The sequence below is a fragment of the Bactrocera latifrons genome, unplaced genomic scaffold, assembly GCF_001853355.1.
Source record: "Bactrocera latifrons isolate USDA-ARS-PBARC rearing strain unplaced genomic scaffold, ASM185335v1 scaffold_342, whole genome shotgun sequence".
In the NCBI taxonomy this organism is placed as follows: domain Eukaryota; kingdom Metazoa; phylum Arthropoda; class Insecta; order Diptera; family Tephritidae; genus Bactrocera; species Bactrocera latifrons.
Genome location: NW_017536982.1, coordinates 280,758 through 301,989, shown reverse-complemented (window position 1 = coordinate 301,989; position 21,232 = coordinate 280,758). Strand labels below are relative to the sequence as shown.

General features: G+C 41.1%; 1 protein-coding gene across 1 annotated transcript in view; it reads right to left on the bottom strand.

Annotated features, from left to right (window-relative positions):
* LOC108971444 (protein unc-13 homolog 4B) overlaps positions 1-21,232 on the bottom strand; it is a gene marked incomplete at its 3' end in the record, with an annotated part of 47,952 nt that overhangs the window by 5,517 nt on the left and 21,203 nt on the right. The window contains 1 exon segment of the mRNA XM_018937498.1: positions 2,706-2,986. Coding sequence (XP_018793043.1) covers positions 2,706-2,986 — 281 coding nt within the window.

Genomic DNA, 21,232 nt, shown 5'->3' with positions numbered 1-21,232 from the left:
CTTATCAGTTCTTCGCCACCGTGTGTGAATAGCTCGGCCGGCAATCCATCGGCCCCCGCCGCTTTGTTGTTCTTCAGGCGGGTAATTGCTATTCGAACTTCTTCTTGGTCGGGCAATGGAACGTCAGCTCCATCGTCATCGATTGGTGAATCGGGTTCACCTTCTCCTGGCGTTGTGCGTTCACTGCCATTCAGCAGGCTGGAGAAGTGTTCCCTCCATAATTTAAGAATGCTCTGGGCACCGAAGACCAAATCACCTTGTAGGGTTCTACAAGACTATGCCCCGGTCTTGAAACCTTCTGTAAGCCGCCGTATTTTTTCGTAGAATTTTCGAGCATTACCTGTGTCGGTCAGCTTATCAAGTCGTTCTCTTCGTACTCACGCGTTTCGGCCTCTTTCTTTCTCTGCCTGCAAATGCGGCTCGTACCTATCCCATTCCACACTGTGGAATATCATAACGTTGCGAGGTAGGCAGCCTGTTTCCTCTCCACTGCGACACGGTACTCCTCGTCGTACCACGTTCTTTTGTACTTTCCGAAAACCAATGGTTTCGGTTGCAGCTGTACGTATGGAGTTTGAAATGCCGTCCCACAGTTCCCTTATACCAAGTTGTTGACGAGTGCTCTCAGAGGTAGGAGTGCTTGTGTTTGATGGCGTACATTTTTTGCTGCATAGAGGCGGGGGCATCTCGCATAAGTGCGTTCCAAGCACTCATAAAAGACATCTTTGGTCACATCGTCCTTCTCTTCCGTCGGGGCGTGGGCGCAAATCAGCGGTATGTTGAAGAACCTCACTTTGATGCGGATTGTGGCTAGACGTTCATTCACCGGAGTGAATGATAGCACACCAAACTTGCGCTCCTTTATATGGCCACTGTAGTAAATGCCAGAAGGACCTACTCGTCGCTGTCCTTGTCCCGGCCATCGCATTTCTTGGATGGCGGTGATGTCAGCCTTTATTTTTACGAGGACATCAACCAGCTGGGCAGCGGTATCTTCCCAATTAAGGGACCGGACATTGCATGCCCTCAATTCGTAGTCCTTATTTTGTTTGCCATGGTCGTCATCAAAAGTGGGGTCTCTCATCCGAGGCTGGTGTTGTTTTTTAATTGGAGGTTTTTTTACGTGGCGGGTCGCAAACCCAGCGCACAACCCTATGCAGGGGATGTTTCGCCTTCTCACTTTACCTCACCTTCAAACGGATGTTCTTAGGCTACGCAGAGGATACTTGGTCAAGGACTGGAAGTCGTGAGCTGCTTGAGTCATATGTAAAAGAATCGTTTCTGGCCACTCCCAAGTGAATGGCGATCAGAGAACTTTCCTCACTTGCGTGAACTTCTACACATGACTCCATCCTCCCTACCAATAAATTAGGAAACAAATATGATTGTTTCAGCAAATGGCCAGAGTATATACAATTCCTAACCAAGAGGCAGAAACTGTAGCAGGGGTAATCATCAGCAATTGGGTATCGAGTTATAGTGTTCCAATAGGATTACATTGTGATCAAGAGAGGGATTTTGAATCAGCTTTAATTCAGGAGATGTGCCAGAAACTGGTTACCGGAAAACTCGTACAACTACACTACATCCACAGTCCGATGGCATGGTATAACGTTTCAACCGAACTTTGAAAAAGCATTTAAGGAAAATTGTGGATAAGCAACAAAATTATGATACCCATATATCCTTGTTTCTGATGGCTTATCGGTTTGCAAGGGTAATTTTTGCTCTTCGGTTACCGACTGATTTGAAGCTTGGAATTAACAATACTAAAAGAAGGRATGCCAAGGAAGTCGACAGAATCCTGGAAGACGCGATGGGAGAAATTGATGCTATGGTAAGCCAACGCACTAAAATTATATGTAATAAAATTAAAGCAAAATACGACAAAGCAATGAACTAGTAGGGTTTTAGAGAGAAAGATTAGGTTTTGTTATATAACCCCCAACGAACTAAAACGCTGTCACCCGTGGAGTCGGGAAGGATCATACTAGGCCATTATGCGAGTTAACGCATACAGATCATTGGAAGACCTACGAATAAAATGAAGTTAGTTCATCTGGAATATGTAGCTTGCAACATTTAGTACCGCAAATATGTCTAATAGGGACGTTCACATTTAGGGCATCAAGGCAGTGCGGCGATCATCGCCATAAACTTCTTTCATCGATTGAAGAGTTTCGGTAAAAGTTTTACCAATTTTGAAACATAATTTAGTTTTGGCTGACTCTTAAAACGCAATAACTTCCCTTCCAATCAATGAAATGTCATGAAATTCTCACTGGACAATCTATTTCTAGATTCTAACGCACCAGTCGACACATAGATAGCGCCACCAGGGGGCGCTATTATAGATTGAAAAGTCCTGTTTACTTTGGATCGCACCTTGTAGAATATTTGAAGCTATATATATATATAATGGATTTTTGAATAAGAACGCTGCAAAAGTTTTTGCCAATAAAACAAAAACGGTTTGGGATATCAATGAAATTCTTTATTCGTATGATAGAATATAGTTACTGAAGAGAAAGGTTGAAAGAGTGAGAAAAAGCACTTCGTGTTTTGCTGCCCCTATTGGTGTACTTTTCTAGCGTAGCTCTTGAAAAACCCTTTATATGTTTTTCGCATTCACTGATCAAGCCGTGACTCACAAATTTTATGAAATTAAATAAACCCTAAGAAATATAAGATTGAAATATACTTACATCAATAATTTTGGCAACAAAAGTGTATGATCCTTCAATATCTGGCCAATCTAGTTGATGCCAGAATATCTTTATTTGATAAAATATAGCTAGAGTATCCACTGCTGATGAGCTATATTTTACCGTATCATCAACAGCCTGCAATTGATCCAGTTCAATGGCTTTATCAATACGACTTAAAGCTTTAACAATTGAAATGTCGAGCCAATGAGTAACGCCAGGCATAAACCAAGAATAAAACTTGTCTAGTGCTAACTCGCAATTTGTACATATCGATCTACCTAAAAAATATTGTAAGTTTATAAACATGGGTGAATATAATTTTACAAAATAACATATTTTTTTATATGACTGCAAAAAAAAAAAGAAATAACAATTGCCGAGTTCTAAAAATAATAGGGGACCCTGGGAATTCAGCACATTGATTGGCCAGGAAACTCTCCCATTGAGTACGTTAGAGCTTATACCAGAATTAAAATTATTGTTTTCTTTTACTGAATTGAAATACAAAGTTTATTTAAAAACAATAAAAATAAAACGCTTGTGAAAAAAGGTAAGAAAAGCTCTTTTGTGTTTTATTCATAAAACGAGACAAATTAAATACCAAAATAATATCTAAGTAATTTAATACAATGTATTTGTGCTTCATAAATACATTAAAACAAACAAATTAAAAAAAAAAAATCCCAAACCAACGAGAACATTTTAAAAGACAGCGAAGAAATTAAAGTGGTAAGTTCTGCGTGGCCGCAGGTTTAGGGAGAATTTTTCTATAAATTGCTTCATGCTTCTAAACCCCTCTGAGCGGATTACTCATGACTAAATTAATAGCGGGATTCTGTAACCAGTCTGTAGTCTCTATTTGAGACATTTTGAGGTAAAGTCTCAATTTGTGACTAGTTACTTTTCACTTAACAATTTCTAGCGTTAGTCTAAAATATTGACTAAAATTTGAGACCTGGTAGTTAGGAAGTCACAAACTAAAAAGAACTTTTTCTGCCATTTTGAATATATAGAATAGAGATCATCATTGATATTAATCGATTATCGTTTTTTTTATATTTTGTTTACACAAACACGAAAAGGTTGAAAATAAACCAATTTTACATACATTTGGTAAATATTATGAAACAAAGCCAACGTATATTTTTATTTTTATTRATAATTATGTTTTTTGACTATGTTATAGAAAATTTAATATTTGTTATCGACATATTTATTTTCATTCAAGTGTAAAAACTTGTCTGAATAATGAAATGTAATAGATTTTGAGACTGTCACTTACAGAATAGCAAAACCGTCTTAAGTCTCAAAAAATTTCTCTAACTTAAAATTTCAAATTTAGAGACTTGAGAYTGTATCACAGTACAGAATCGCACGGTAAAAATATCTACAGTATATACACATTTATATATAAAAATAAATTGTATGTAGATTTCATTATGTAAGTCCTAGCCTTGCCTTAATACGTAAACCATTCAAGAGTTACCAACAGCGTTGGGTAAGCCCCGCGTTTTCATAAAAACAATAGAAAATATTGCCTATCTACAAATATGTTTGCTTACATATATAGACATGTAGAATGTAGTATTGTTAAACTTACAGTTCATCTCAGTCTTCATATAAAATTGAGAAATATGAACAAATTTTATCGCCTAGGTATTTATGAAAAAAATTATACATGAATTTCATGGAGATATCTTACAAATTGAGCGATATTTTCAGAATATCTTGGGGCTTAAAATGGTAATGTTTGATTTCACCGATTTATAAACACGAGGCATACATCACCTTCACTTCAATGCTCTTTTCGTACAAAATTTAACTCCGATAAATTTGTATGCGCTTGATATATAATTATTATATATGGATAATAGGCGTGGTTGTAGACCGATCCTCTCATCACAATACAGGCTTCAAACATAATTCTATCCACCGAATTTGGAAGCAATCCTTTGAGAACTTTCTGAGATACAGATTTTTAAGTAAGGGTATACAGTACATAAATTCCATTGAACACTGAAGTCTTGTTTAGCGGGTTAAAATTATGATATTAGTTATGTATAGGAAGGGAATGATGGATGGGTCAAGGACGAAAGAGTAGGACGATTGTCCCGCCCCGATATAAGTATTGTGCTTGACGAGGGTGGGCAAAGAGGCATCTTTGGTACAACAGTTCAAAAAGTAGGCCTCTATGGCGAATCGTCTCCAAATGGGTTAACACTGATCGATTCCGCAGGAGCCCGAAATAAGATTATATGTAATACTAGATTCGGGCAAAAGAAAATACATCAAGCTACTTGAATGTCTCCGGATCGAAAAATTCAAAACCAGATTGATCATGTTGTATTAGATGGATGACATGTTTCTGACGTCTTTGATGTGCGTATGGTCCAAAGAACTAAGAACGACTCGGACCACTCTATTGTTCTAGCGAAAATACGCACTTGCTTCAGTACAGCAAAGCTCGCCCGTCAACAAACACAAGAAAGGTACTATGCCGAAATGATACAATGACAACCGACACCTTAGCGCGTTTCCCCCCTGCTCTCGGATAGCACTCATCAGCAACCCGATGTAGGGGAATTATGGGACGCCATTTTAAGCTCTTTAAGAAAAGCTTCAAGAGAAACCATTGGTTTTCAGAAAAGTTGAAAAAACAGCTGCTACGATGAGCCTCACGTATGCAAAAAAAAAAGAAAGAGGCCGAAATGAGTGAGTATGAAGAGCTTGAGAAGCTGACCGACAGAGGTAATTCTCGAAAATTCCACGAAAGTTGCGTCGGTTTACAGAAGGCTTTCCGGAGTATACGTTTGTATGGCCCAAAGTGGTGATCTAGTGGCTGATATTCAGAGCATACTGAAGTTATGTATAATCTGGAGATGGCAAACCCGATTCAAAGAACTGACAAAGTGTTTTTCTTTGCAAGATATGATCGGATAAAAGCATTTCCAACGATTTGATACTAAGTACTCTGCCCTATCCACAGGGAAGGGAAGGGAACTCCACAATCTGCTTCAAATATCGTGGGATAAGACTCCTTAATATCGCACATAAGGTTTTAGCAAGCGTAAAAGACTGAAGCCCGCCTTCAACAAACTGATTGGACCTTATCAGCGCGGCTGTACCGCTGGCARAGCTATTATTGACCAGACTCTCACCATGTACCAAATCTTAGAAAAGACCCGTGAAAGGAAGGTCGACACACCATCTTTTCGTTTATTTTAAATCCGGTTCCGACTTCGATAAGAGTTTATAGCTGCTCGGGTATACCGATGATATTGATCCTTGGCCTCAACAACTAAGCCTTTCGTTCTGCTTTCTTCAGAATGGATAAAGAACCGAAGCAAATGGGTATGGTAGTAACACGGACATTGCGAAATATCTTCTGACATCAAACAAACAGTTATCGCGTTCGCGAATTGCTCCCCACGTCACTGCTGATAGTCATAACTTTGAAGTCGCAACGCAGAATCACTCGTCCTAAGAAGCGCTACTTTGATCTTAGTAGGCAATTGAAGTTAAATCCTCTTTCGACAAACAAAGACCAAACTCTACAAGTCCCTCATCATTCCCGCAATGCTATATCATGCGAAGGCATGGTCAATGACATCATCTAAAGAGTCGGCATTAGAAGTGTTTGATGGACWGATCCTGCACGAGATATACAGCGACATTACATAATTCAAGAGGCTGCAGCTGTGCTGGCTAGGTTTTKTTGTCCAGATTAAAGACAATACTCCAGCGAACGGTTTTGATTCAGTATCCGCCGGCAGGAGCAAGACCTCCATTCCGTTGGGGAGATTTGGTGGATGAGAACCTGACTGCACTGGTTATGTCAAATTGGAGTTGAATAGCGAAAAAAATTGCTGACACGCTGTTGTTAACTCGGCTGTAATCGCAATAACGGTGTCTACGACAGTAAAGGAGAAGATAWCTCGTTTAAGGGAAGCCTTCATACGATTCAACCCATTTTTGACATCCAGGCATACTATTACTAGGAAAGATTTCGTCTGAACTTCAATAACATACCTGTTAGATATACTGATATTTTTGATCAAATGTTCGCTGCAGGAACTGGGGTCCACAAATTCGGAGGCTTGAACAGCCGTAGTCCAATTTTGAAAATTTGGTGATACAAACTATTTTATTTAATTCACTTCTGCTCACTAAAAATAAAAAAAAAGTCCTAAGAAAGTCCTGAAATATCGAATTAGGAAATTACCGTTAAAGAGAAATATGATATTTTTTCCAAAAACAAATGTTGTGGTTTAGAATGATCAGTATTGATTTCAGCTTTGGATCTTTTGGCATATTATTAAGGGGTCAGTAGGGTAATCTGTTCCGTATTTTTCCGACATTTTTTTCATAGAAATTTTTATTCTTCAATAGAACTTTTTCACATATCATGAGGTATATTGTGGAGTTTATAAAATTCTTTTTCGGAATTGTTTGGGGTGTGCACTCCGAGTGCTCCGAACGTCGAGCGGTATTATTATTTTTGAGCCTTTTTCGCAACCATCCAGGGGTACTTTACCAGGGTAAAGTATGTTTCTACATTAATTCTAAGGGTATAAGGGAAAAAAAAGATTACCTAATATTCTCAAATCAAAATTTTGTTTGCCGTGTTAATATATCGCACAACGTCTGGCACTAAAATTATAACATCAAGAGAAGGCAAACCCGATTCCCCAATCGATGACGATGGAGCAGACTTCCATTGCCCGACTATGAAGAAATTAGAATAGAAATTACCTACTGAGACTAGAACTGATAAGGAGCATGCATCATCTTTGTAGAATATGATCGGATGAAAACATGTCCAACGATTGAGATTTAAGTGTGCCCTCCTTCTGATTGGACCTTATCAGTGTGGCTTTAAGCTTGGAAAAAATACAACTAACCAGATGTCCAACGATTGAGATTTAAGTGTGCCCTCCTTCTGATTGGACCTTATCAGTGTGGCTTTAAGCTTGGAAAAAATACAACTAACCAGATGTTCACCGCTCGCAACCTTTCAATATACTCTTAGAGAAAACAATTCGAACTGCCTAACTAACTATCTTTAATAATAGGTTGTCAAAAAAGTCTTGCGGTATTTTTTTATTGAATTTTCCATTGTTCATAAAATTTTTTTTTGACGACTAATGCCCAGATCTTAACCGACGCCAAGGCTGCTACTATGCCGGTCTCTTTCGACMAATTCAGCGATTTTATCGAAATTTTCAACGACAGGCCTTCCGGAGCGATCACCTCTACACCAGAACGAAAACGTTGAAACCATCGTTGTGGGGTGGAAATGGAAACTGTATCGGGTCCATAAACTGCACAAATTTTATTGGTATAATATCTGTAGTAATGTAAGTGTATGTACGTATGTATGTATGTATTGGAAATATATATTTGTTTCTAAAAGTATTTCGGCTACTTATCAGCAAAGCATGCTCAATGATATTTGAACAATGTGAGAATAGAAGGATGTCGCCTACAGTTTATAAAACACAATTCATTGTAAAGGGGGACAAAACTTATATACTATGTAGCAGTATGCTGCAAGAGTATAATGACTAAATTGTCGAACCGGCTGATTTTGATACAATTTTTTGAACAGAGATATATGGTGCGATAATAATGTTTCCATTGATATTAGAGGAAAATCTTTGGATAATTGTTATAACCAACCATGGCTAACACAAGTATCAGCTGTTCCCCTTTTCTTGGTTTTGGCATTGCCAATCATTTTAGTTTTAATTAGACCGTAAAGCTAGGGACTTCCCGTACACATCGAGGGGTGTCCCCAAAGTACTTTTTCGCTGAGGTTTAGCCTCTGAAAATAGTATTGGGTGAACATCGGATAATTTCTGAAGGATTTCTTAAATAATGAGAAAGCCGCCTAATGGTAAAAATGAGGAGTCCGCCGCTGCTGGACCAAATATGACCAAAACCCACCAAGAAGAGTGATGATAGGAAAATTATATTAATTCCCTATCGGCAGATACCTCAAAAAGAATGCGAGAGCTATCAGGCTTTTTACTACCAACACAAAAGCCAAAAAACGTAATTGAAAAGGCGCAATTCGGAGCAGCTAAAAAACTCAAAATGATACCATGTGAAAATTCTGCGAAAAACTAGTACTAGCACACAAAAGCACTCGTATGCATGCGTGCTCAAAATGCCAATGCCATCTGTCCATCTGTCGTCTTCGAGAATACTCGCCTACTCCCAGATGCAATAAGTCTTTCCACCAGTCCGACAGACAGATCTTCTCAATGCACACATTATGGAACAGCACACAATTATAGAAGAGAACATTGATGTCGCCATACCAAGTGAGAAAAGCATATGGATTGCAGACAAAGTTGGCAATGCAGCAATATGGTCCTGCAAAGGACAAACAAATTAAGACCAGCACCAAAAAGTTTAAAACGCTCAGCAGGCGCATTAAGTGGGCAGTGTTAAATATATATAGAAATATTGATCATATGGCGAATATTGCTCAAATTCCGTGCTCCTGCGATCTGGAACTCCTCAGCAGAGACACTTCCCGAAAGCGAAGCTGGAAGCATCAGAAGTTCGATGCAGACCTTTTTGAGCTAGTCTGGAGTGCATCAAAAGTACCAGAAGACGACACCGCCCACCTGGTATCTACAGTGCAAAAGGAACTGGTCGCAGCATGCGATGCGACAATGTGTAGAACAATAAATAATAACAAGCGGCGGCCGGTATATTGGTGAAATGAGGTAATTGCCACTCTGAGAAAGCTTTGTCACTCAGCTAGATGGCATCTACAGCGTAATCATGGTGAAACGAACGAACATAGATTTAGAGATAAATTTAAAAGCCACAAGAAGCTCCTGAAGTCGGCAATTACCTGGAGCAAAAAACCACGTCATTATAGTTTCAGAAGAAGAGCTTTTATCCATAGCCCCTGGATTAGATGGCATACCTAATAGAGTCCTGAAGGTAGCTGTAAGCTCAAAACCTCAACTGTTTGCTAAAATGTACAACGCTTGTATAAAAGAAGGTTACCTGATTCGTAGAAAGTACAACGTTTGGTTCTACTCCCAAAATCAAAGAAAGTACCTGAAGAACGTTCATCGTACCGACCTTTGTGATGGGCGACAATGGGTAAGGTGTACGAAAATACAATAGGAAACCGGCGGATTATCAGAGAGCAATACGACTGTATAAAAAAATAGCCACTATTGACGCGCCACGAGAAGTCGTCGATATTGCGAAATTTGCAGTAAGTGGCAAAAGATAGAAAGGTGGCACAAAAAAGTACTGCGCGCTGATTACCCTGGATGTCTAGAATGCATTCAACACGCAAAATGGGCACACAAAATAAATGTAGGACGGGGTGCTAGGAAGACAGCAACCAAAAGATGTGAAACTAATAGCATAAGCGGATGGTCTCATGTTGGTAGCAGTGGCAAAAAAATTTKTAGCAAAACAAAGCTCCGTAACACTGTACGCAGCACCAGTTTGGATACAGGAAATGAATATAAAAGCGTATGCTAAACAAATAATTGCGTAATAAGTGCTTTCCGGACTATATCAATCGACGCTGCTAAAGTATTAGCCAGTATGCCACCCATTAACATCCAAATACTTAGACGGCTTTAGAAGCTACCTTTTCAGATTACTCAATGACATTAGTCCGAACTGTCCGACGTGTGCAATGTATATAGAAGACTTTGAGCATGTAATACAAGGGAAGAACTAAAATCCGCACTTGGTGGTAGTTTTATGGTCGATAATTTAACAACACTCATATGTCAGTCGACTAATAAAATAAAAACCATAATGACAAAACTAAGCCTTTTTCAACATTTTCAAGATCAGGCGACCGTCAGTCCGCACAATACAGGAGACTTAAATTCCCTGTCCTTTCCAAGAAGTAATATTAATCTGTGGTTCCGTGGGAGAGTCTTGAGTTAGGAGTAGGTTAGGTTTAGCGGATTACAGTTCTGCACTCTGTATTTCGATGCTTCCCCCTACTATAAAACAAACAAAAAAAATAATAAAAAGTGTGTGTACGTACTATATGTGTAAGTGCCTTAGATGCACTAAGTTACACAGCGAGCCTATATAGTTATAAAATATCAATGCATTGGTATCTGAACTATGAAATAAAAATAGAATAAATATTTAAGCATGCACACATAAATAGTTTAGAGATTAAAATTAAGAAATGTATTGAAAACAAAAAGTTTAATAAAGAAGATCAGAGTCAAACGTTAACTCTCGGAGCGCAAAAGTAACTTTAAAGGGTCTTTCTGTACATTTTGCTGCATCGACTCTCTTGCTGAACTGGATGCGTTTGGTCAATCGAGACTTAAAGAAATAGCACAAGTGCATTATTAAAAAGAAATAGAGCCTTACTTGTCAAATAAATATAAATAAGCGAAAAGCGTATTTGTGTCCATAATATAACAACAAGTAGTGTTAAAAGAAACAAACACTTAGAATTTGCTTAAAAAACAGAAGGAGTTGGACGATTTGGTTGCGTTACAGGAGCAGAAAATTCTCAGAGAAAAAATTACGCCCAAAAAAACTTAAGAAACAGAATATTACAAAAATCAAAAACAAAAAAAAGGTCAAAACTACATTTGATGAAATTAAACGAATTTCAATTGTAGTATATTTRGAGACTCGAAATATAGAGCAATTTCGGGTAAAAATTCATTTACCCTCGAAAAAATATCAGAAGAATTAAAAAAGAAGAAAGTACAAAAGAGAAAAATATGTTCCGATTGAAGGCATCATTAGCTGGAGAAGCTGATAGATTAATTTAACGATTGGTGATGGCTTGTGAGCCTTGAACGTAAAAAAAGGAAGAAAGTAAAAGCCTAGATGATTTTTTCTGTTTTCTGGAAGAAAAGAACCAACCAACTATGCTGCATTTGCCTTGATCATGTATATGAAGGCAATTTTAATAATAAGAAAAAGTGCAATAAGAGTGAAAGAAATCGTCAAAATTATTATTATTAATTACAATGCAGTGAGAAAAATATATCAAAAAAAAAATCCTTCACAATCATGACGAAACAATCGGAAGCAGCGATACTCCAACAGTACAAATAAGAGTTAAGGGGGGAGCCTACTTTAGAGGTTTAAAAAAATGTGTTGTTTTTTTGAGGACTTTTTCGGGAGGGAAAGAAATAAGTGATTAAAGGGAAATTTCTAGGGCTTATAGTTATATATTTAAACATCATCCGTAATTTTTTTGGAAATTTTTGATATTCTGCCTTTGGGAAACAATTGCCCAATGCATCTCGCATGTGCATTTGTCTAACGGCGGACAGGATGCAGGTCGCAATATCATGGCCGATAAATTAAGAAAAATCGTAAAAATGAAAAACCAAGAAATCATTTCGCTCTCTGCCCAATTGCTCATATATCTGTTAGACGCTCGGTCACTATTTTCTTCTAGCTTCGAAAATATTTCGAATTCAAATCTATAATTTTGGGGACATATTCTCAGATTATTTTTATAGAGATTTAAGGGGAAAAAAATCGATTTTTTTAAGCTTCTAAAGCAAGCTCCCCTCTTAAGGCAGCAAATGGAGAGTACGTAACATTGCGAGGTCGAATCGATCAATGATCCCAAAAAAACAACTATTTCCGAAGAAGCAGCTCAAATACTTAAATTACCTAAAAGAAAGAAAAGTAACTGAACTACAAGGTTTAGGAAATACCACAGTGAGAGTGTTGAAATTTAAAATCAACATTGAAATCAAGCCGAGATTATTAAGCAATGAAGCACACAATATCGAAGCACTAATTTTACTGAAATTAGCGACTGCTCAACTAGATACAACGTTTAAATGGGATATAGAACAATGAAAACATTAATGTGGAAAATGTACCACGGACTCGAAGCGGACATACTCACGGACCTTAAAATACAACCCTGTGACAATGACACGACAATGATATGACAACACTGACAAAACAAACGACAAAAACGAAGAACTAAAAACGAACGACAGTTAACCGTGAACTCTCACACAAAACAGATCAATATTATCTTAAGCTACGCGCAATTCACCTATTACTCTAAATTAGAAACAAATAAAATTTTATTATTTTGAATACGAAACGCAGTGCAGTTTTATTTTAAAAAGAAAGAATAGAGTATTTGTAGAGGCATACTACAAATAGTGTCAGAAGTGGGATAAAAAGACCACTAAGTTGAATTAGTGCCGCGGAAAAACCGATTGATCACCAAATCAAAAGCTAAAATCGTAATAAACGTTCTTTAAAACGAAAAACCGCGAAAAAAAGAATTCAAACTGTGGTAAAAATTGTGAAATATGTTTGTTTAAACATAAGAAAAAGGACAAACGAAAGYTAAAAACCGTTACGAAAAAACGAATTGAGCARTGCGCATATAGACAAGCAGGCGACGACGCCAACAGTTCGGCAGCAAAGAGAAAAATTCAAATTTCACAATAAGTGCGCAGACAACAAGGCAACGGCGTCAACAGTTCAGTAGCAGAGAGAAACAGAGTAGTGTTGAGAGAGAAACCGCCGTTCAGTTGGGAACAGAACGGAGTGAAACAGCGTAGACGGAAGCAGCGGGCAAAAGTTGCGTTGTGCGTGGAAACTGCCGTTCAGCTGGAACAGAAAGCAGTGCGACAGCGTAGATACAAGCTGCGAGCAGAAGTTGCGTTGTGTGTGAGTGACGTCACATAACAAGAGTGGTATTGTCGACAGCAGAGAGGCGTCGACTGCGGTAGCGCTGAGTACGAACGCTTGCGGAATTGGCTACGTGAGAGAACGGCGAAGAGTATTTACAAGAGTTGATGGCTGCGCGGGGGATTCAAATGTTGTGTGCATTTTAGACGGCAGCGAGGGATGAAATTTGAAAAATCATTATTGAAGCTGGTTGTAGCGTTAGAGCTAAGTATTTGTGTTTTGTTGCGCAATAACGAAAATTTTAGCTCTTATATTGATGAATTTTGCTTTAACTGATTCATGTTTTGCGTTAAGAWATTATACTTTGATTGAAAGTAAAAAGTTGAAATAAAATTGAAGTAAATGTAATAATTTTGAGAAAAGAGCCAAAAGAAAAGTTTTAAGAAAACTTTGATTGAATTAAAAATTAAAGCTACATATACCTTTGTTTACAGAGCAATAAATTTTAATTTTGAATTGATTTGCTACAATAATTTAATACTGTTTTGAAATATTATTGTATTTAATAAACATTGTAAGACAAAATGTACCGTGACCAAATTTTAGGTTTAAACCTACAGGAACTGAAAGAGAAATTGGGTGGGTTGGGATTAGCGACCACTGGACGAAAATCGACATTGCAGGACCGGTTACTAGAGCACTTCGGCCTGAATGTGAGCGACAATGAAGACAGCGATTATAACGATGCTGCAAGTCAACGTAGTGCTGTTTGGAGCGTGCGAATGATTTAGCGATCAGTGTTTACCTTGCGAGATATTGAAGATTCGATGACATCGTTCTCTGGTTCGGGGCAACCAAGCATCGAGCAATGGCTGGAAGAGTTCAAGGAGAATGCGGAAGCGGTGCGCTGGAACGAGTTGCAGAAATTCATTTATGCAAAGCAGCTTTTGAAGGGTGGAGCAAAAATGTTTGTTTGAAGTCAGCGCGGTATCAACAGTTGGAGTTCACTGAAGCAGGCAGTAAAAACTGAATTTGGAATTATTGTATCGTCAATAGAAATTCATCGCACACTACGAAATCGTCGCAAACGTCAAGGGGAAGATTTAATGGAATATCTCTATAGCTTGATGGAGATCGGGAAGGCGATAAACTTAGACGACACCAGCTTGATAAAGTATTTCATTGAAAGCATTCCGGATTCCAAGGTGGGTAAAGCAAATTTGTACCAGGCTAAAACCGTAAAAGACCTAAAGGAACAGCTGAAGGTTTATGAAAAAATCAAAGTTCCTGTTTCAAAATCTCAATTCGTCAGGGCAAACAAAACGTCGTCTACGTCATCAAACAGAGCTTCGTCGAATTAATGCAGTTCAGCGAAAAAATGCTACAATTGCGGAAATGATTCACATTTTGCTAGGGACTGTCCACACAAAAAGATGAAATGCTTCAAATGCGGTGTAGAAGGTCACCGAGCAACAGAGTGCGCTACAGTTGAAAAATCAATTAAGAAGGAGAAAAACGCAAACATGATGAAAACAAAAGCAGCAGTGAAGCCCAATAAGAAAAGTAGTTTAACTTTCAAGGACATTKGGATGAATGGAGTATGTGTTTCGGCATTAATCGATACGGGGGCAGATGTATGTTTGATGCGATACGATACACTATTGAAAGAAAGAGTATGCTATAACAATAGGTAGCTTCTCCATCCGCATTGAAGTTGATGGCATATGGTTAGAAATAAAATTCCATGTTGCCAAAGAGACTGATTTGAAGTATGCTCTAGTAATTGGTAACAACTTTTTGAAGGATGTCGATCTGATTGTAACCGAGGATGGTGCAGAGTTTAGACAAAAAGAAGCAGGAAAACAACAACGTAAGGTGCAACAACTGGCTGATAAGCATAGCGAGAAAATCTCGGATGGTGCTGATGCTAAGGAGCATGCAGCTAAAGCCGTCGACCTGGAGGTCAAAGTCACGGGTGAGCACAAGCAGGTGCAAAAGACTGTGAACCGAAACAGTGGTATGCAAAAGGCGGTGGTTATAGACCACAGCGAGTACGTGAGCGAGCGCGCTGCTGTGGCTGAGAAGCCACGTGAGCATCCACCAATGTGGAACGCTATGGAGAAGCGGTATAATGAAGGCGCAGGCAAAAGCGCTGTTATAGAAGAAAAATCAGTGGCATGTGCGGGCGAAAATCGAGTTGTCTAGCTGATGAAGGAGTTCGGTGAATTATGTCTGGTCGAAAGCATAAACGAGAAGGCCGACGTTGAAGTGAACGTATCCCACCTACAGGTAAAGCAAGCAGATGTGGTAAAAGAAATGGTTAGCGCATATATCCCTTTGAGAAATTTTGAGTCACCAGTCGAAATGAAAATTTTGTTGATCGACGATAATCCTGTATTCGAGAGACCGAGACGAATGTCCTACGCTGATCGATGCGTAGTGGACGAGAAAGTGGCGCAGTGGCTGGCAGAAGGGATCATTAAACCCAGTATTTCCAATTACGCGTCACCAGTACGCAGTGTTCACCAGATTTGTTATGGCCGTGCTGAGAGAACTAATCCAAGATGGAACAGTGGTAGCCTACATGGATGACCTAATCATTTCCTCCAAGGACGAAGAAGAATGTATCCTGAAGATGGAGCGCGTTTTATTGACAACAGCATCAAAAGAATTGCAGATAAAATGGAGTAAATGCCAATTTCTGTTACGAAGAGTCGAATTTCTCGGATATGTCATCGAAAACGGTTCAATAAAACCCTCTGAGGCGAAAACAATTGCTATAAAAGACTTTCCGATATCGCGAAATCGTACAGAAATGCAACTTTTCCTGGGATTGACGTCATATTTCAGAAGATTCGTTGAAGGTTACGCTGTAATTGCAAAACCACTCTCCGATCTTTTGCGAAAGGACATAAAGTTCAGGATGGAAGAGGAGCATCTAGCAGCCTATCAACAGTTAAAAACAGCATTAATGAATCCTCCGATTTTAAAGCTGTATAATCCAAAAGCAGTAACTGAGGTGCACACGGACGCTTAGATGTTTGGCTACGGAGCTGTGATGCTGCAGAAAGATAACGACGATCAGGATTTCCACCCGGTCCAACACATGAGTCGCAAGACTAAACCTGCAGAAGAGCGGTACCATTCGTACGAGTTAGAAGTGCTAGCGATTGTGGAATCGCTAAAGAAATGGCGAGTGTTCCTGCTGGGTATCAAGTTTAAGATTGCCACTGACTGCAACGCATTTGCCATGACAATGAAGAAACGCGATGTGCCACTACGTGTATCCCGTTGGGCGATTTTCCTGCAAGACTTTGATTATGTAATCGAACATAGAAAAGGAACCAGAATGCGACATGTCGACGCTTTGAGCCGTGTCTCGTGCTTGATGTTGGAAGACTCACTAAATCATCGACTCAAGAAGGCTCAACAAAGCGACGATTGGACGCGAGCCGTACGAAAAGCATTGGAGAAGGATGACTACGAAGATTTCTACATAAAGCACGAAGTGCTGTTTAAAAACCCAGATAAAGAGTTGATAGTTGTACCGTTGTCAATGGAAGATRAAATCATCAAGATAGCACATCGGCAAGGTCACTTTACCGTTAAGAAAACGCAAGACGTTGTCGAGAAATCATTCTTTATCCCRCAATTAAATTCAAAAGTTACGAAGATCGTGCAAAGCTGTATTGAGTGTATTGTCACTGATGCTAAGTCTGGAAAAAAAGAAGGATTGCTGAATCCTATCAACAAAGAGGACAAACCATTGGGAACTTTCCTTCTCGATCATGTTGGTCCGATGGAGACGACAAATAAGTCATACAACTACATACTTGTTGTTATTGACGCTTTCTCGAAATTTGTGTGGCTTTATCCCACGAAAAACACTGGAGCAGAGGCAGTTGTAGAACGCCTGAATAAGCAAGCTGCAGAATTTGGTAATCCAAAGCGTGTAATCACCGATAGAGGCGCCGCATTTACATCAAATCTCTTCAAAGACTACTGTGAAGGCGAAGGTATCCAGCATCTACTAATAGCGACCGGAATTGAAAGAGGAAACGGCCAAGTAGAGCGAATACACAAAATCATAGTACCCATGGTGTCAAAACTATGTCACGAAACCGCAAGCTGTTGGTACAAACACGTCGATAAAGTGCAACAACTCATAAATAGCACTCCGCCTCGTAGTACCAAGACGACCCCATTCAAAATACTGACGGGCTTAGAGATGCGTGTTCCGGGTATTCCAGAACTACAGGAAATGCTAGATGAAGCCGCGATCGATGAACTTAATGCTGACCGAGATGCAGTGCGCCAACAAGCGAAGGAAAACACCATAAAAATTGTACCGTTCAATCAAATTCAATTCCCACGACAGCCGGTTCTACGTTACCACAATTGACTCGGATTTCATCCGACCAAGGGCTTTTTTTCGGCGATCTAACCCCGTTTGGATCGGTGAGTGTTGATTTGTGTGTGTCGTCACTGGAGCACCGCCTTGCAGAAGGGTTGCTCCGTATCCTCCTGACTCGTGCTGGCATTGAGTCCAACCCGGGCCCGGAGGAATTCTTCTGCTGCGTTTGCGCGAAAAGGCTCCATCCAAACTCCACCTCGGTCAGGTGCAACACATGCAATGGATGGAGCCATCTCAAGACCTGCTCAGGCCTTAAGACCTATACGGAGTGGACCACACGTTACGTGGCCCCTTGTTGCCAGCACATAGTTCGCGCGCTGCGCCGCCACCCATCTCGAGTGGCCAACAGAGGACCTCCACGGTCCCCCGGAGCTCAACTAGGCAACATAGCTCCCAATCTGACTTGTCCCCCCCCAACCTTCATCCCGCTCCAATCCACGTGCGAGAACCAATCAGCAACTCTTGGTTCTTCGCACAGTCTGTTCCGTGTGTCAGACCGCCATACGTCGGAAYGTCACATCAGTCAAGTGCAACTCTTGTGCTGGCTGGTGTCACTTCCCGGCGTGTTCCGGCCTGCGCACCACATGTGAGTGGAGTGAGTCGTACGTTGCCCCATGCTGCAGGAGTCTGCCCCCGCAACACACTACAGTGGCGTCGCCAACAAACACCCCAGTGCGACAACCGCCCCGGCGGGTTCTGCAGCTGCAACAAATACCMCCCACACGTCCCTCCCTCACCCCCAGGATCACCCACGGACACCCGCGACAAACCCGGCTACTTCAATTYAACTGCAACGGACTCCAGAGCAAGATCGAGGAGGTTGCACTTATGAATCGGGAGCGCGTATAGATAGCTGCGGTCCAAGAAACCAAGCTAAACAGCCGCTCAGATCTTCTGAGTTGTGCAGGTTTCAACGTTATACGTAAAGATCGCGAGCGAGWTAATGGTGGTGGCCTAGCCTTCATATTGCACAACACCGTGCAGTATCGTCTAATCGATGAAGACATCGACCGCAGGGACGCTACCCTAGAATGTCWGGGCATAGCTGTCCGGTCAGGCGATGTCGAGCTCGAAATATTTAATATATACATCCCCCAGTTACATGTTGCCCTACAGGATATCACCCGAATATAGGTGCGCTACTTCGTGGTGAAAACCGTTTGGTGCTAGACGACTTTAACGCGCACCACGATCTTTGGCATTCCTGTCTGTTAAATGACCGTAGGGGGATGGAGCTGGCGGAACAGATTGACGATTCGACATTCTGCACAATGAATGACGAAGTCCCCACCAGAGTTATGGGCACTTGTAGTAGCTCGCCCGATATTACAATCGCTAGCGGTGGTCTGATAAATAGCATAACCTGGCGACCTATGCTAACTCTCGCATCAGACCACCTACCCATAATTATCTCGATCGAGAAACCTGCCGATTTCGTTTCCGTGGACAACCGCACCTTCGTTAACTTCAACAMAGCTAACTGGGTCGGCTTCACAGAATTTACTGAGAGCACCTTCAACGCTCTACCCATTCCTACGAATGTATGCGTTGGCGAACGTTAATTCCGCAAGGTGATCGCAGCAGCTACCGCTCGCTTCATACCAGCTGGACGAATAGCGGAAATCCGCCCTAACTTCCCAGCCGAAGCAGCCATGCCGATCCCCGAATAAGGGATCTCAATTTGGAGATTCGKCGTATGGTAAACTAGCATAAGCGGACGAAATGGATAGAGCACCTGAAGTTCTGCAGCCTCTCCACCAGTGTGAGTAAGCTTTGGGCTACTGTCAAAGCTTCGTCCAACCCGAAGAGTCATGACGACCGAGTTGAAGTTCAATTCAATGGTCAYGCCTCTTCGGACCCGAAGAAGTGCGCGAGCTATTTTAGCCGGCAGTTTACACTGCACCCTTCGACAGACAAAGACAAACGATGTGTTAACCGACGGCTGCGCAAAATGCCAAACGMCGGCGCGCCACTTACTTTCACCGATGAAGAGGTTCAGGGTGTCATCAACAAAGCAAAATCTTCCMAATCCATTGGCCCTGATGGAATCAACATGCTAATGCTAAAGCAGCTAGGCTCGACGGGAGTAAAATATTTCACCAAGGTCCTCAACCTGTCACTTACCACTCTTCAAATACCCCATGTGTGGAAAGTCGGAAGAGTGGTCCCACTACTGAAACCTAGGAAACCCGCCAACAAAGGGGAATCTTATCGCCCGATAACTCTCCTCTCCCCAGTAGTGAAGACACTTGATGCCTTGTTACTTCCGACCTTCACTCACCACCTGAGCCTAGCCAGCCACCAGCATGGATTCCGTAAAATGCATAGTACCACCACAGCATTTAGCGTCATAAACCCTCAACCAGAAGCCACCCTGTGAGAGAATGATCCTCGTGGCGTTGGACCTGTCAAAATCTTTTGACACGGTCAATCACACAACGCTACTGAAGGACATTGAGAAAACCTCAATTCCTCCAGGGCTCAAGAGATCTGAACGGTCGCCAATCATCCGTACTATTTCGATGCGCAACATCTAAACTGAGAAGAATTAAACAGGGGGTTCCGCAGGGTGGTGTCCTCTCCCCGCTACTGTTTAACTTCTACATCTCGAAACTCCCGCAACCACCAGAGGGGGTTTCCATAACCTGTACGCTGATGACTGTACGATATTGACGTCGGGCAATGGAATCGATGGCATGTATTCGAAAGTAAACAACTACCTCTCCGACCTTTCTCGTTTCCTCACTTAACGGAACCTCCAACTTTCCCCTATCAAATCCACAGCGACCATATTCACGAACTGGACGTAAGAGTACAGACTGGAACTTAATATTGCAGTCGACGGCGTCAAAATTCCGACAGTCAATAACCCTAAAATTTTAGGTGTTACCTTCGACAGTCTATGCTCCTTCTCCCCACACACGAAAGCCATCATCGCCAAAGTACAGAGTCGCAACAAAATCCTCAAGTCGCTAGCCGGCAGCACATGSGGAAAAGACAAAGAAACGTTGTTGGCAACTTAAAAGGCAATCGGCCGGCCGGTCCTCAACTATGCAGCACCCATATGGTCGCCAGTAGCACGCAGATGAGGAAACYACAGACCTGTCAGAATACAGCACTCCGGACCACGACGGGATGCCTCCTGATGTCTCCCATCGAGCAGCTACATAGCGAGACGCTTATGCTCCCAGTTAAGGAGCATAATGAACTCCTCTCCAGGCAGTTCCTGCTAGTTTGTTTTCGCTTGGAGCTTGGAGCGGAACCGCCTCCTAGGAACATCAGGACGTCATTCCTTGATCACGTCGACGACATCGAACAATACGCCGACAGGACCTCGGACGCTACAGACTTCCGACAGGCACTGAACGCCATTCACAGTGGAGCCATCAATACCTTCACCGACTCCCTCCCCGTGAATGGCGTACTTGGAGTCAAATCACCACCCATAGCAGACGAAGAGCTCGAGTTG